The sequence below is a fragment of the Myxocyprinus asiaticus genome, chromosome 42 (assembly GCF_019703515.2).
Source record: "Myxocyprinus asiaticus isolate MX2 ecotype Aquarium Trade chromosome 42, UBuf_Myxa_2, whole genome shotgun sequence".
NCBI classification, from domain to species: domain Eukaryota; kingdom Metazoa; phylum Chordata; class Actinopteri; order Cypriniformes; family Catostomidae; genus Myxocyprinus; species Myxocyprinus asiaticus.
This window is the reverse complement of record NC_059385.1, coordinates 33979587-33997453: the sequence shown is the minus strand read 5'-3', so window position 1 is coordinate 33997453 and position 17867 is coordinate 33979587. Positions and strand designations below refer to the sequence as shown.

The following is a 17867-nucleotide window of genomic DNA, read 5'->3' as shown; positions in this document are numbered from 1 at the left end:
CAAAAGTTTGGAATAATGTACAGATTTTGCTGTTTTGGAAGGAAATTGATACTTTAATTCACCAAAGTGGCATTCAACTGATCACAAAGTATAGTCAGGACATTACTGATGTAAAAAAACAGCACCATCACTATTTGAAAAAAGCCATTTTTTTCAAATCTAGACAGGCCCCATTTCCAGCAGCCATCACTCCAACACCTTATCCTTGAGTAATCATGCTAAATTGCTAATTTGGTACTAGAAAATCACTTGCCATTATATCAAACACAGCTGAAAGCTATTTGGTTCGTTAAATGAAGCTTAACATTGTGTTTGTTTTTGAGCTGCCACAGTATACAATAGACTGGCATGTCTTAAGGTCAATATTAGGTCAAAAATGGCAACAAAAAAAAAAGAAAAAGCTTTCTCTAGAAACTAATCAGTCAGTCATTATTTTGAGGAATGAAGGCTATACAATGCTTGAAATTGCCAAAAAACAGAAGATTTCATACAAAGGTGAACACTACAGTCTTCAAAGACAAAGGACAACTGGCTCTAACAAGGACAAAAATAGATGTGGAAGGCCCAGATGTACAACTAAACAAGAGGATAAATACATCAGAGTCTTTAGTTTGAGAAATAGATGCCTAACATGTCCTCAGCTGACAGCTTCATTGAATTCTACCCGCTCAACACCAGTTTCATGTACAACAGTGAAGAGAAGACTCAGGGGTGCAGGCCTTATGGGAAGAATTGCAAAGATAAAGCCACTTTTGAAACAGAAAAACAAAAAGAAAACACAGACACTGGACAACAGATAATTGGAAAAGAGTGTTATGGATCTTAACCCCATTGAGCTTTTGTGGGATCAGCTAAACTGTAAGGTGCGTGAGAAGTGCCCGACAAGACAGCCACATCTATGGCAAGTGCTACAGGAAGCGTGGGGTGAAATGTCACCTGAGTATCTGGACAAACTGACAGCTAGAATGCCAAGGATCTGCAAAGCTGTCATTGCTGCATGTGGAGGATTTTTTATGAGAACTCTTTGAAGTAGTTTAAGGAGTTCTGAATTTTTTTTTTTTCAAACTGTAATAGTAATTTTTCATGTTATTAATGTCCTGAGTAAACAGTGTGATCAGTTGAATGCCACTTTGGTGAATAAAAGTACCAATTTCTTTCCATAAGAGCAAAATCTGTACATTATTCAAACTTTTGGCCACCAGTGTGTGTGTGTGTGTGTGTGTGTGTGTGTGTGTGTGATATATATATATATATATATATATATATATATATATATATATATATATATATATATATATACACACACAAAGGTATGTCATGACTTCTTTAATTTCAATTTACTGTGCACTGCAAATGGACTGAAACAATGGAGGACATGTGATGCATGTTATCCTGACACTGGCAGCTAATAGAAGTGAAGACTGACTTTATGTTTGTATTGGACAAAACTCTGGGTTTGATCACAAGGGATAGAACTGAGTGCAGCTATGGTGACTGACAACGGGAAGCACGGCTAAGATTTAATCAGAAATGTTGCAATTACTGTAAATGTTTAATATATGTACAAATTATCTACGTTATTTCAATAGTTTAATTTATATTAAGTGCAAAATTATGCTGTTCATTCAAGTAACTTAATTCCTGTTTGTTCTACATGAATATGTCCATAGAAGTTAGTAGATGCACAGCCCATGGAGCACTACTGAAGCTGTACTTCAAATGCTCTAATTTATTGCAGATAACTGCACCACTCAAATCAATGCTGTAAAAGATCAATGTTGATTGGACAAGAGTCTCCAAAACCATGTCATTCTGGGTCAATTCATTTTTAATTTACATTTTTGTCCCACCTGGAAACCTGACATCTTGATATGATGATTGAGCGAGCACTCAAATTGCAGGGACTTTGCAGCAAATGGACAGTAATTTAAACAGTGATGTACGGGATTGACAGCATTTAAAATGTAAGGCTCCACGCTGTTGAATGCAGAGTGCTCTGCATGACACATCTGTTTTAACTTTCATAATTCTGTCTTTTGCCAATTGCCATTTGTAATTATTATAAAACAGTTCTAAAGTTGGTCAGATTATTTTCGTTAGGGACTTTTACTGTTTTAGTAATAATTTGAGAAACAGCTTTGGCGGTCACGTACGCCATGCGAGGTTCAGACGTGTGAATGGCGAGCTCTGCGCACTTTGCTAGTTTTAATACTTTTTGTGTCATAAACCGGTGAGACTCGATACACCCTGATTCTTAACTGTTCTAGGAAGACAATATGTCAAAGAATTCAAAATTCTTGGTCTCTGGAGACATTGGAAGACACTTACGTGCAGCAGGCTGCAAGCCCGGGAGTCGATTTGGGCGGTGGGGTGAAGGAAATTCAGCGACAATTGATGAATGGCAGTGCTGACGAGGGTCGTTGCTGACTTGGAGGAGCTTGCTGTAATACGTCGATCGATCACTGCCATGTAGACAAAATTCACTGAGATGGTTACAAGCGTGGTGGATGCTGAGAAATGGATTGATTATCTGGAGTCATCGGAGAGGGAATTAGCAGCTAATCCGCTAGTGACCAAGGCGGACTTGGAATGCATTTGGGAGATGTTAGAAGATATGGAGAATCGTAATCGGCAGAATAATGTCCGAATTGTTGAAATTCCTGAGCGTGCAGAGGGTCAGAATATTGTGGAATTTCTGGACGAGCTCTTTCCGAGTCTGCTCCACATAACAGGCCATAAGCTGAAATCGAGCGAGCTCACAGAGTTCCGGCTTGGCGATCCGCTGTGGGAGACTCATTTCTGGCCAAATTTCTGAGATCATCCGATAAAGATCTTGTGTTACGCGAGGCGAGGAGTAAAGGAAGGCTTTCTTGGAAGAACCACAACATTTTCTTGTTCCCAGAATTTGCGAATTCGACGAGAGAAACGTGATCAATTCAAGGAATGGAAGAAACTCTTACATCAATGGAAGGTCACTTTTGCACTGATGTTCCCAGCCAAATTGAGAATAGATGGATGGCCACAAAGGATGGCCGCAAAGTATTTACATGTCCCCAACAAGCATTGCCCTTCATAAATTCAATGGAGTGAGTAAATCATTGTGTGATACTCACATTGTAGCCAAATGGGCCTGACTCACTGAACCACTTGACCGTCCGAGGAAACTAGGCACCTTTTTTGTGTCTTTTTGTGCTGGTTCCGCCTAGCGGCTGGAGCTTGTTTTGTGGAGGAACACACCTTCGGGACAGTTATGTGGATGAATCTACACGTTCTTTGTGATTGTCCTGTCTATTGGCTGGAGTTTGTTTTATAGATTTTCTTCTGTTACGTAATTCTGTCTCACAAAATTTGTATAGAAACACCAGACTTGAGCAATCCGACAGCAAAGTTGCCGTGGGGGCTCTCGTAGGCTTACATGGACTATTTGAGTTTAGAGGGATGGACGCCAGTTAGTGCTGTTTTTCTTTTTTCTGTTTTTTTTTTTTTTGTTCTGAGAGAAGTCTGGGGTTTGATTGTTGCACTAATATTGGAATGTATTATCTATAATCTTGTTTTTGACACACAATCTATTTTTTCTAATATGTCAGAATGTAAAATGTAAAAAAAAAAAAAAAAGAGAAACAGCTTTGGTAGCAACATTGCAGACACCATAATAATAAAAGACAAAAGTTTGATCCAAAGGATATATACAGTACCTGTATATCTCTCTTACCTCTGAGTTTACCTAAGATTCCTCCTGTTGATCCTGATGGTTCCAGCTTCACCTCACAATCATCTTTAAAAAAAAAAAAAAGTAAATCAATCAAAAACAATCCAATACAATAATAAATAGTATTAACATGAATACACTAGACATAAAATTACTGTCAACTCCAGCATTACCTCTGTACATCCGGCCCTTTTTCCAGCGGATGAAGACGCCGATGGCAATAACAACAACCAATGGAATGAGCAGCAGAGTGGTGATGACAGTGGGGGACACACCCTGAGCGCTCTGATTGGCTGCAGTCTGAAGTTTCTCTTTGTCTTTGGGTGCTGCTAGTGGCTGCTGGTGTTGTATCTGTGGCGGCTCTTGGATCTGCACTGTGGCTTCTGGTGACTGAACAGGAAACTGCACTGGAGACTGAACTGGAAACGGCTTCAAATTGGCCTGCACAAATGTTTCTGTTTCTAAATAACAGAAGGGAGAAAATATGTTAGAAATTATATAAATGATTCTGGATCGACATAAGGAAATTGTATTGTAACTGCAGAACATAATGCTGGAACTGTTCCTTTAGTTGAATGGATACTGTAACGACCAAGACAGATGTGTTGTTCCTCAGTTTGGCTCTTCACTCTTCAGTGACTACATACATTATTTAATACATGAGTGTGTTCCTGCATGATACTGCATACTGATTTTCTTTTTTTTTTTACTGTTTTCTTTTAAAGTCACGCCTAGACAGCAAAGTTTAAAACATGCTTTGGCTTAATGATTTTCATCTTTTGATGTTGTTGTGATGCATTAGTGTTTACACTACAAATGTGATGTGGCCACACAAAACATTTTGGACTCAGTTTACACCTGTATTTATCACGGTCAACTTCTGATCATATCACCAGAGACTGATGTTAATACTGTGCAGCTAATAAAGCTTGCTGTGTCATAAATTATCATTTCTTACCTTCAATTTCTTGAACCTGGATTCCACCTTTTTTAACAGAGCGGTGTTCTGCCTCTGAAATAAGAAAAATCACTCAGGCTCTAATTTATATTGCATAGGATGAAACTGCAGGCTTGCAATAAACCACAATTTAAAAAAAAAAAAAACTAATATGTAACGATCAAAACTGTGAAACAGAGAAATGAAGCATTTCAGCTAAAATAGTGTCAAGAGAAATATTCCGTATGGAATAGAGTTCAAAAGTGCATGAGTCATATCTCAAGGCTGTATCTGTCATATTCTCAGTATGTCTCTTTATAAGACTTGAATATTGACAGATCACATAGAAGAGCCAAGAATTATACACAAATGATCTTTTGTGTTAATAAGCACATTGTTAGACATGAACATGCATTCCTTTCAAGGTTATAAATGGCATAACAAAAAAACGATCAACATGGGTACATTTTTGCCCATTACGTTGAAATTGCATTGCATGTAAACACCTTAACCGGTATTCTTTCCGGCTTATCCACGTGTTGTGCACACGCCTTCTTCATGGTTTGACATCAAAACCACAGAATAGCATGATTATTTCAAATGTCATGTAAACGTGGATTTCTTGATTTGTCATTTTTTGTAAATAATGTGATTTTTGTAGCATTGGTGTGCATGTAAATGGGCTCATTGTTACATGATAAATGGTTCAAACAATAGTTTGCTACATTGTTGTCACATGACCTCATTACATTGAGTGGCGTCCAGTTATCAACTTTGAGATGAAACCAGTTATTTTGGATTTTTAATTAAATTTTCTGTAAAAAAATTATTTTGGCAGTCCAATGAAATAGTGAGTAAAATTAAAGAGAGAAGTTAAAAACCACAGCAAAAAATAATTTTGGTTCTTTCATCACACTGGAAGAAGCGCAACTCAAGTGCATTTGCATTGTGGGATACAGTATTCTGCACAGTGTGCTCTATTGTATACAGCATATTTTTGCAACTGTAGTGGGTTATCCAGGTACTCTCTGCATACAGTAAATTCATACTGTGCACAGTATACATACAGCACTATATACAGTAGATTTAGTAAGAGTAGTTGGTTAGTATGCTATTTCAAACATAAGCAAGGTTCTGTTGATGATGCTTCTGAAACAAGTGTCTGCATTTCCAAAAAAATTTCTGCATTGAAAATGTTTCATCGGCCGCCCATTTGGAAATTCGGAGCACACAACCAGACTTCCCTTGATATGCACGTTTCAGAGATAGGTAGCACAGAGCAGATCACTTATGTGGGTCAAACGTGTTTAGCTCAATATCGCAGCACAGACCAAAAAAACTTACCAACTCATTTAAATTCTACTGAGAACTTTCTACTTTGGAGCGACTACAACATTTCAAATGGCTAGACAGGCCCAACAACAAGACCCCCCCCCCCCCCCAAAAAAGGAGACAACTCTGTGCCATGCACAAACATAATTTGCAAGGCTTTTTTAACTACACATCAACACTACTCACTAAAAACTACTTACTAAAATGTATCAAAGTAAATTATTACAGAAGTTTTCACAACAACTGTGGTACTTCTTGTTATTTTTTTTTTAATGTGTTTAGGTTATTATTATTTTTTATAACAAATACACAGTAAAAAAAAAAAAAAAAACCCTACATGACCAAACTATGGTAATGAGGAGCCATCCATGGTCTTAACTGTTGTTATGGCATTGCAAATGCCACTGTTAAACAATGGAAAAACTATGGTAAACAGAAGGGCAAGCACAATGTAGAATAAAAGTCTGAACCTCCAAACATTATGGACAAAGTCATGTGTAATATACTGTAAGTCCTGTTCTTATGAAGTTCAATATTAAGAAACAAACTGGCTTGGTTTACATTCAGACAGTCCTAGCGATAACATAAATCATTAAGAGCCTGATGAAAGAAAAACAATAGGCAAGGCTATGTTTCTGTTTCTGTTATGTTTAGGCTATGTTATGGCAAGGCCCTTCAATTGATGGAGGCCAAACATTTTTCTGTATTTATCTTAGCTAGCAATTTTATTGTTAGAAAAATTTTAAAATATCAATAAAAACAAAAATAAACACCATTAATACCTTTTTTTCTTTCTCTTTTACACATTAAAATATTCAGGGACATGACTTAATAACCATAACTAACAAATAGATTCTGATCAACTTTACCATGAAAATAAAAACATAATGATATTCGTAACATATCAGAGCTTTTGTTAACAAACTATGAAAATGTAGATCTGCTAAAGGCCATCTCATTGACAGTATCAACCCACATAATAAAAAATTGTCATCTAATATACTGTAGAACATTTTACATAAGAAAAAATTTCAAACTAAAAAAAAAAAAAATTTTCTATTCTTCCACTTTCATTATTTATCCTCCCATTCAATGGGGGAAAATAAGCCTTTCCTTCTCTTGCTAAATTTTTGCATTTGCACACAGGATACAGTGCAGTGGCCAGATATTTGTGCAGATAATCATTAAATGGAGAACAAACTGATTTGATGATGTTCGGGATTGAGAACGCTGACACACATCTGTATATAGAACCAAACATAGTCAGGATATATGCGTGTAAGGCGATTCAGTGGTGCTTCACATTAGCACTTACACCAGAGTTTCCCAAACTGGGGTACGTGCACCCATGGGGGTACGTGAGGTGACGATGGGGGCACGCGAACAAAATTCTGAGATTTACCATTCTTTTAATTTCATCCCAGTCTAAAATAACATTCAAACCATGTTTAAATACACTGCACCGAGTACTACACTGCAAGTGTGTGATGTCAGAAAAATGGTAGAAAGCAAGAATTATTTGTGATGAACGTACACCACAATACTGTACATAGAGTGAACTTTTTATCTGACCTGTTACTCGACTGAGGCAACGGCAAGTCGATGATCCTGGGGGCGAATTCCCAACAGCATTTTTGCACTCTTGAAGGGCATTGGGGGAAGGGGACACCACTCAAAGGGTTGTTCCACATGAAAGTGAGAAAATGAATCCTTTCTCGAAGGGCCCTTCCACAAGACTGTTAGCGAAGGGTACATTCATACAGTAATGCCATGTGTTCCTTTCAGAGTACTTACTTCAAAGGCTTCGGAGTGAGTAGTCCAAAGGGATGACGACTTTCGATTGGAATTCACCCCGATCTGCAGTAGCGTGCGCTTTTAAGACACCTCCGTGGCTCCGCCTAATTTTCTTTAATGCTTCTGTGATTAACAAGGAAACCTCACATTGACATTATTATTATTGTGAGATTATTAAGAAATTTTAATTTGGTTTATTTAATCATTTTATTTTAATTATTAAAATGTCCCCCCTTTTTCTGCACGACCAGAGTGGCACCTTGAGATTTGGGACTACTCACGCCCTTGCTGCTCCCCTTCTATGCACACCACTGCTCATTTGTATAGTAGTATAGTTTAGTCATGAAACTCTTCATGGCACAAGCTGATAGGTCCTTTGAACATGTTATCTGTTAGCCAACTGGCTAGCATACCCTAAGGCCCAAGCTGACAGGTCCTTTGACATGTAAACTGTTAAGACAATCAGCTCACATGTTGCGGCTGATAGGACCTTTCACATGTACATTACCGGTCAAAAGTTTTGAAACACTTCACTGAAATGTTTCTCATGATCTTAAAAATCTTTTGATCTGAAGGCGTATGCTTAAATGTTTGAAATCAGTTTTGTAGACAAAAATATAATTGTGCCGCTATATTAATTTATTTCATTATAAAACTAAAATGTAATTAAAAAAAAAAAAAAAAAGTTGAAATTGATGACTTGGTCCAAATAATAAAGAAAAACAGCCAATAAGTGCCCAACATAGATGGGAACTCCTTCAATACTGTTTAAAAAGCATCCCAGGGTGATACCACAAGAAGTTGGTTGAGAAAATGTCAAGAGTACATGACTGCAAATTCTAGGCAAAGGGTGACTACTTTGATTTATTTTGGATTTTGTTTAGTCACAACATAATTCCCATAGTTCCATTTATGTTATTCTATAGTTTTGATGACTTTACTATTATTCTAAAATGTGAAAAAAAAAAAGAAAAAACCAATTATAATAAAGAATGAGTGCTTCAAAACTTTTGACCGGTAGTGTAATTTGTTGCTTAAAGGGGTTTGTATGTTTAATTGTGCAGCAGCCACAGCAACATGTTTTTCATGCTCGACACAGCATGTCTGTGTTTTTTCAACAGTAGCAAGTCTAGTCCACAAAGACCAATCTTACCAACTTCTCATATCCATTATAACAGTTGTCATGACTGAAATTAAGTTAGTTTAATTTGATTTTGCACAGCAATTCAAAAGGCTCCAGATGCTCAGATTATCAAAAATAACTCATATTCAATAAAACATGATATGTTTAATGTCTATGTTATTATGTTAAATAATAACATAATAACAGTAATTCTTTTAAAGTGATAGTGCTTAATGTGACATTGTCCGATATTTGGGTTGCAAGGTACTAACAAAATATCACGATTATTTTAAAATATCATCTTGTTGCTAATTTCGGTACCATACTTTAATGGACTTCCCTGTGTGAAGCTCCACTTGACAGGGGTGGGGCATGAGGACAGCGGCGGTATGGGTCTTTATAGACTGTGTAATACGTGTGGGAGAGACACTCATGGGCAGGGTGAGTGCCGTTCACAGCTGTGTAGGGCTGCCGGCGGTGAAGCTCCGAGACAGTTAGCGGGAGGGGGCAATATCAGTTATTGTAGGGACGGGGATACGTTGTATAGGAGGAACCTTTCTCACACTGTCCTTGTTACATCCCAAAGGGGCTGGGCGATTTATGTGTTGTATTGGATTTACTAGACCCAGATTCCGACTGCTGAACTTGGCATTGATGCCGGTGAGACCCGAGAGGAGGGGAGATCCCCCTCCCACCTGCAGAGAAGTGGGAAGTTTTAAAGATGTATTTATTTATTTTGTACTGTTGTAAGAGTGTGTGAGCATATATGTGTATGAGAGTGAAAGTGTGTGTGTAGGTACTTTCAGTTTTAACATTATAAATTGAGTTAGCAGGAGAGGGGAATAATAGGAGGAGCTGGTTCTCAATCTTAGGGCGGGCATACACGGTGTGTTCTGACACTCGGGAAGTCGTGAGCCCCTGCACACCCATTTATCTGATAATCGTACAGATGCAGTGGTACATGACACGACATTATGACCTGGCAAACTCCGTAGTAATCGCATGAATTTTTGCGCTATTTATAATTATTAGACATAAAACCAGAGATGTGAACACACATCTGACGATTTAAAATAAATAAATAAATAAATGTTATATATATATTATATTATTTCCAATAGACAAAGTTGGCAGCACCATTCATACATTTTTTAAATATGGTACAACAGCAACCTTCTTGGGGTGTGGAAGAAAGCAAAACTTCACCAAGGGAAATGTTGATTGAATATTCAAGAAGTAATTAGGAAAGACCTGTTGAGTCCTGGAAGAAGGTTTTATAGGCGTATGACACTAAACTTAAAATGAGTTTTAGAACCATGGGTCAACAGTATGTCTGGAGTAAGATGACAAGGTGATGACAAGAACGACACCATACCCACAGTCAAGCATGGCGGTGTATCAGTCCTGTTATGGGGGTGTTTTGCGGCTGCAGGAAATGGCTATCCTGACTATGTGACTGACACCATGGATTCTTTCAGGTATCAGGCCATTTTGGCATGATAAATGTGATGCCTGCAGTGTGTAAATTGAAGCTCGGTGATCACTGGAATTTCCAGCAAGACAATAACACCAAGGATACATCCAAGTTGTCCAAAATCTGGTTCAGGGATAGGTCGTGAATGTCCTTAAATGACCCTTTCAGTCCATCATTAAAATCCCATTGCAAACCTTTGTTGGGATTTCAAGGAAGCAGTAGCAGCACAGAAACCAAAGAATGTCAATGAGCTGGAAGCTTTTGCTCATGAGAAATGTGTAAAAATTCTAATAGAGAGGCGTCTGAAGCCTGAGAACACTTACCTGAAATATTTATGTGCTGTTATTAAGGATAAAGGATGTTCCACAAATGATTGATTTTGGGGGTTGAATATTTTTAACATGACATTTGTGGAGAGAATTAGTTATTTTATATTATAAAAATTTAGTAAACTGAACTCTTTGTTCTCAAAATCACTCAAATGTGTATTAAAAACTTACTTTGACTGTTTACTGAGGTTTTAGTTGATGTGTTTTAATTCACATCACCAGAATGTATTGCTGGTCAGGGGGGTTGAATAATTTTGATTGCAACTGTAGGTATATATATTTAGCATGTCGCTGACAAGACGAGTTAAAATTTAGCTCAATTTACCTTGTAAATGATGAGCAAGTGTAAGATGTTGCATGCTAGAATGCTAGAGTGATCAGCAGGTCTAATAAGAACAAGCGGCCTCTTCTTGTCAATAGTTGTAATAACATCATAAACTGAATGCAATTTTTACATGATCCCTTTTTCAAAAAAAATAAAAGCAATACTCAGTCTTGTCCGACGGACCGTATTCAACGATACAGAGGGCCGTATACGGCCCGCGGGCCGCCAGTTGCCCATCCCTGATTTAGAATGTGGACCTTATTAAAAACTACCACACAGGAGGGACTCAAATGTCAGTCAAAATAAAAGTTCTGCCAAAATAAAAGCTCTGTTTCACTGGATGCGTGAAATTTAATATTTAGTATTTAATATTCAAATAGCAATAATACTACTAATAACAATAATTTAACAATAACTGGTTTTATTAGTAGTAGTATTTATGATAATTATTACGTTTAAGCAATCTCACAAAAACAAGTGTACTGAATATCAGGCTGTGATTCAGCAGTAGTAACCTTGTAATCAGATTTTTTCCATTAATGTTTTCATTTATGCTGTGAAACTCTGTTGTGCAGCATTTTATTTGATCCAAAATATAGATATTTTTTGTTCAAAATTAATTATTATATTTTATTTGATTAAAGATTTATGTATTCGTTTGATTAAATACTGTTTTAGCACATTTACTAAAAACATGAAATCCAGAAAAATTAAAATGGAAATTGCAGAATTTGCAACTCTAAGACTTTATGCAATTCTTTTAATCAAGTCCTTTTCTGTGTGATTTCATCAGTAATCTGAGGCTATTTATTTGTTGCCAAAGTATCTATTTAGTATCGATACTGAGGTACCTGGGTAGGTATCATACCGAAGCAAAACTTTTGGTAGTGGAGCAACCCTATCCAATATAATAATAAAACATATCTATCGTCTTTTACTCTTGCTGCTGTATACCGACCCCTAGGGCCCTACACAGACTTCCTTGGAGAATTTGCAGATTTACTGTCAGGTCTAGTAGTTACTGTGGATACAGATTTAATTGTTGGTGACTTTAACATTCACAGAGATAATGAAAATGATTAATTGGGATTAGACATTCTGAACTCTGTTCGGGTCAGACAAAATGTAACAGGACCAACTCATTGCCATAATCATATGCTAGATTTTATTCTGTATTATGGAATTGCTGTTGATAATATAGCTGCCATAGAGCAATGCCATCTCAGATTATTACCTCGTCTCAGTGGTGGACAGTAACGAAGTAAATGTAATTCGTTACTGTACTTAAGTAACTTTTTCACGTATCTGTACTTTACTGAAGTATTTCCATTTGGGGAGACTTTTTACTTTAACTTCACTACATTTCAAAGTCAAATATCGTACTTATACTCAACTACATTTTGCGAAATCAGTCGTTCCTTTTTATTTATTAGTGGATAAAAAAGTTAACTTAACTGGTCGGGCACACGGCAAGCCACCAATCAGGGTACAGTGCGCGCTCTGTTTTGAACTTGTTTTAGTTGCCGCTTGGTGGTATCTACGCACGAATACAGTTCAGCGTTAACATTTTGAGACTGAGAGTGCCAGTGCCTTCATAAATGATGGAAGAAACTCCTGACTCTAACTTGCCACAACACCCGTGGCCTTATTTGCGCGATTTTTTTGAAGTCGTTGAAAAGAAGAGAGTCCTTCATTTTCAGTTGCCTTCTCTGCCTGCCTCGGCCCTGTAAAATTTCTTCTTACAAGAATTCTCCTTCAAATCTAAGGAAACACGTCGAGGTAAGCCATTTTCATTCAGGTGGTCATTTTTAATTGAGTAATCTAACTGTAGCTTACAGAAAACGGTTTCATTGTGTATGTTAAGTTAGTTGATTTTACCGAAGTTTGTAGTTTTTGAAGCTGAGTGCTCCGGTATTGTGAAATGACAATCAATCGATGTTAATACTTTATGTTGGAATATAAATTCTATTTTGACCTAGTTTTGCATGCAGCGTATGATGCTTAAACAGTTGGCAGTCTGAGTGCTCCTTATTAACCGAGATTGTTATTTTTTTAAAATGTTCAGTTTCCAAAGACTGTGATCTAAGCCTGTGCTGAAAATATTGTACTCTGTTGCTTACATCTATGACATGCTAAAACCACATGAAATATTTATTTTATTTCTCAAAGGGAGGGAGACTGATCTCTGGATATGTAGTTAATTTTTTGAATGATTCCTTTTTGCAGAGAAAGCATGGTAGCCACTTGCAGAGATATACTGCCAAGGAAAAGAAAAATGGAGAGCGACGAGGCTCCTTCGACCTCCAGACAGTTGACGTTGGGAGAAACTAAGCTAGTCACACAGAAGAATGTTGATCATGCAGTGTTGAATTTTGTGACCCAGAGTCTCCAACCCTTTAATTTGGTGGAACAACCATCATTTAAAGCTTTCTTGCATGATCTTCAGCCTAACACCTCTCTCATGTCAAGGGCCACTTTGTGACGTAAAATGGATGAGGCAGCACTTAAGATGAAGACTAATATGAAAAAAGCAATGTCAGAAATAGATTTCATAGCAACTACAACAGATTGTTGGAGTTCAAGGAGAAGAGGTTTCATCGGTGTCACTGCCCACTGGGTTGATCCTAAGAGCCTGGAGAGGTGTTCAGTAGCACTAGCATGCAGGCAGCTCAAAGGCCCACACACTTTTGATGTTTTGGCTTGCGCTCTAAATGACATACATTCTGAATTTGGAATACAGAACAAGGTTGTTCGAACTACTACGGACAACGGGTCAAATTTTTTAAAGGCATTCCGTATATACGGAGAGCAAGATGAGAACAAAAACTCTGCTTCAGATGAGACTGAAGATAAGATAAGTGATGTGATGTGTGATGGAGATGATGAGGATGTGGATGGTGTCGAGGTGGACTTTGTAGAGGTCACAGCTGTTTTAGATGAGGATGATGGCTTACAATTCCAACTTCCAAAGCATCATCATTGTGCCTGCCACTTATTAAACTTGGTTTCCACAGTGGATGCAGCCAAAGCCTGTTCAAATGAAGCCTACAAGAAGCTGTCCAGGTCAGCATTTGCAAAGTGCCATGCACTATGGAATAAGTGTGGCAGATCTGCGGCTGCAGCAGAGATTATAGAAGACGTGCAAAATTCAGCTGATCCGCCCCAACACAACAAGGAGGAATTCCTTATTTCTCGTCGTTGAGAGAGTGCTTCGAATCATTAAAGATCAGGGAGAGGGGGCTATCAGAACTGTCTGCTCTTCACTCAAGTTGCCAATGTAAGTGCTGTTTTTTTTATAATTCCTTTAAATTCATGTTCCAGTAATGTAAAGTTAATAGTAAAACTTTTTTTTAAACACACTACTTTGAGTAGTAGCTTAACTACTCAAGGATCTGATAGAAGTAGATACAGGGAAACAGTAAAACAGTAGATACAGTAAAATGACACTCCCCCCCCCCTCTCTCTCTCACACACACACACACACACACACTTAAAAGTGTAATGACTTGAAATTATTAATTGTTGTTGTCTGAATGTGTGATAGGTTGAGTCCAGTTGAAATTGCCTTTCTGGAAGAGTATGCCAGAACCATGAGCCCCCTAGCCAAAGCCCTCAACATTCTTCAGGCTGAAATCGATGTTCAGATGGGATGGCTTCTGCCTACTTTGACACTCCTCATCTCGAAACTGGACCGAATTCGCATTACCTCCAGGTACTGCAAACCTCTGGTGGATGCCATCCAAGGAGGCCTGCAGCAGCGCTTTGGAAACATGCTGGTAGAGCCAGAGTTTATAGCAGCTGCAATCTTTGTCCCGAAATTTAAAACATCCTGGACATCGGATGAACACATTGTCAAACTAGGTAAGATTATTTTAGTTTTTGTTTTTGAAAAGTGTCATCAGTTAAAGATTCAAAGAAACTGAGCCAAATCATTTTTAAAAGATATCCAACTCAAATTTTATCTTGACATTCTCAATTTGTTTAGGTTAGTTTTAAATGCACCTTGGAAATACATAGGACAATGCTGTTCTTTTGATATTTTTATCTGGAGAAATGTGTATGATTAAAGTGAAATTTTGATTCTTAGCATCTATGAAAATGTCCATTTCAGGCCTGGACTACATCAAGGACCATCTGGAGGAAGAGACTTTGAATCAAACACCAGCTGATGGTTCCAGTGCCTCTGAGGTAGAGGACTTCTTTGCAAGCATGAAGCCTACTCATGGCCAGGAAGGTATCAAGCAGTTAGATGGCTACCTTGCCTGCAAAGCTGATGACAAAGAAATTCTCAAGTCCTTCCCAGCAGTCTGTAAGTTGTCTTTGAAGGTCAACACTGCTTTACCCGCTTCTGCAGCTTGTGAACGTCTTTTCAGCACAGCGGGGCTTATTTTCAGTCCCAGGAGGGCAAGAATGGACTCAAAAAATTTGAGAATCAGCTCCTTCTCAAGCTGAATAAAAAATATTGCCAATTTAGTTAGATCATCAGTGCCCTACTCTACTAGCACACTCACCAGAAGCAGAATTAATGGCATGCTGATTAATGATGTTTACTGCCACAAATTGTTCATTGCCATTTGAGGCTTGTTATTTTAGTACATGTCATTTGTGATGACAGTTTATGTAATTTGTTTTGAGATGTCCACACTATGTTGAGGTCACCTTAGTTATATATATATATTTTTTTATATTTACCAAGTTATTTTATTTACCAGGTATCACCAGGTTTTATGTGAAGCAGTATAGGAATTAATGCACAAACACTGACAATCACACATCCAAGCATTACTAAATTAATATAACATTCTTCCTGACTTTGTGGAGAAATGCATGACTGAGTTTTGTACACACATGCAGCTGTGACTGGCAAGTGTGTTTCTTCTGACACAAAAACTATTTCCTGTTACAGTAAATTTGATATGGCCAGTTTATATTTATGCACAGAGACATTCAGATCCAATATAGTAAAAGAAAACTCATGTGAACCTGTGTACAATACAAGTTATTAAACTTAAACTTGCAACTGTTACAAATAAACCTTAAATTTAAACCTGCTCTAAAATCCTGTTATTTCATTTGATTCTAAAGGAAACTGTTTAGCTTCAAGGTTGAGCTCATGATAATTTTAATAGACATAAGTGTCTGACTAATTAATATCATTCTATTAATAGAATGGTGTGCTAGAGTAACATTAGAGTCTTTTCACATATTGTTGATTAAGCATGAGTCTTGTGACAAAAATGATAACAGGATATTATAGCCATAATAAATCATAGTACTTTGGATACTTAAGTACATTTGAAGGCAAATACTTTTGTACTTTTACTCAAGTGAAAATGTAAAGGGAGCACTTTTACTTTTACTGGAGTAATATTTTACCTAGTGTATCTCTACTTTAACTCAAGTACTTGGTTTGTGTACTTCGTCCACCACTGCCTCGTCTCTTGTATGCTAAGGTCACTCAATCAACAACATGTTATTTTTTGAGGGTAAACTGTTCCTTCGACCACTAAAGATAGCTTCACTAATAATCTTACAGATCTTTCCCATATACTGAGTATGCCAAAAAGTTCAGAAGAACTTATGGATAAATGGATAAAATAAAATAAAATAAAAAGGATAAAAAGAAAATATGGATACAGTCTTCTCTAGCACTCTAGATAGCAGTGATGGACTGGCCATCTAGCGCACCAGGCATTTTCCTGGTGGGCCGGCCGAGCATTGGGCCGGTCAGTTGCCCCACTCTTATTTATTAAGCACTGCCATTTACTGCTGTGCATGGAAAACACCAAATACTCCACAAGTATGATGAAACACCGCTACCCGATTAAACCACGCAGCGTGAGAGCAGAGCGGGACCGGCCCTCCCACGCAACTCATCCACTGGCCGCAGCGCGAAAATCGAACTGGATCGGCCCTCCCGCCTAAGGCATCCACTGGCCGCAGGCAGCGCCAGAGCCGAGCAGGACCGGCTCTCGCGCACAGTGCTGATGAAACTGCTCTGCACTCGCAACATGCAGTCCCGTTTGTTTACACAGCGCGAGATATGAAAACCTTAAAGGCTCGTGTAAAGCTTGTTGAAACCAGATTAAACTGCCCTGACATTAAACAGCAATGAGGTAAACAGTGTTATTTACAATGGTAATTACATTCTTTTCAATCCACACATCATCATTCTTATTGCATTGCAGTTATTAACAATAACTGTAGAAACTATGGTGTTTTTGCAGAAATATTTGAAATATGTCACTTTAATTATAATTATACTAAATATTGTACATTAGGTGAATATGTAATTTTTATGGCATTTGTTATAGTCTCTACATGGATCATGTTTTTCATAATTTAAATTTCCATAGTTTGTTTTTTAGAAACCATAATTACATGTGGTAATAAGGAGCATGGTTTTACCTTTGATCATGTTCTTACGAATACCACAGTTAAACTCTGGATACTATGCAAGAACTGTGGTAAATTATCATAAGGTCAAGTACAAAGGAGAATTTAACATGAGCTTTAAAGCCTGGACCCCCATGAATGAAGGATGAAGCAATTAGTTTTTCCTCTGTAAATATGTTCAGTTTTAATGAACTTTAATGGAAAAGTTAATTCAATAATTAAGATCCTGATGAAAGAGAAATGTCACTTAAGAAGTCCTACTGTCAAAGCCTTACATAGATTACTGTCTACAGATTTTATTGTTGTTAATTTCCGTAAATTCACATCTGGTGTGGGCCGGAGGGGCTGAATAGTTCCAGGGCTGATTTTTTTGTCCCAGTCCAGCCCTGCTAAATAGTGTCGCCCCCCTTCAATTAAAGAAAGTTAAAGAGAAAACCCCGAACCATGG

General features: G+C 37.6%; 2 protein-coding genes across 8 annotated transcripts in view; both read right to left on the bottom strand.

Moving 5' to 3' along the window:
* LOC127432330 (peptidyl-glycine alpha-amidating monooxygenase B-like) overlaps positions 1-17867 on the bottom strand; it is a 349064-nt gene that overhangs the window by 18054 nt on the left and 313143 nt on the right. For all 7 annotated transcript variants that reach the window (XM_051683244.1, XM_051683248.1, XM_051683251.1 and 4 more), the window contains 3 exons: positions 4668-4721; positions 3883-4170; positions 3713-3775 (listed from right to left, as the gene is read on the bottom strand). In XM_051683244.1, the coding sequence (XP_051539204.1) occupies positions 3713-3775; positions 3883-4170; positions 4668-4721 (405 nt within the window). The remainder of the gene's footprint in view (positions 1-3712; positions 3776-3882; positions 4171-4667; positions 4722-17867) is intronic.
* The window catches only part of LOC127432650 (uncharacterized), a 69533-nt gene that overhangs the window by 48557 nt on the left and 3109 nt on the right, over positions 1-17867 (bottom strand). The gene's annotated exons all lie outside the window — the stretch shown is intronic.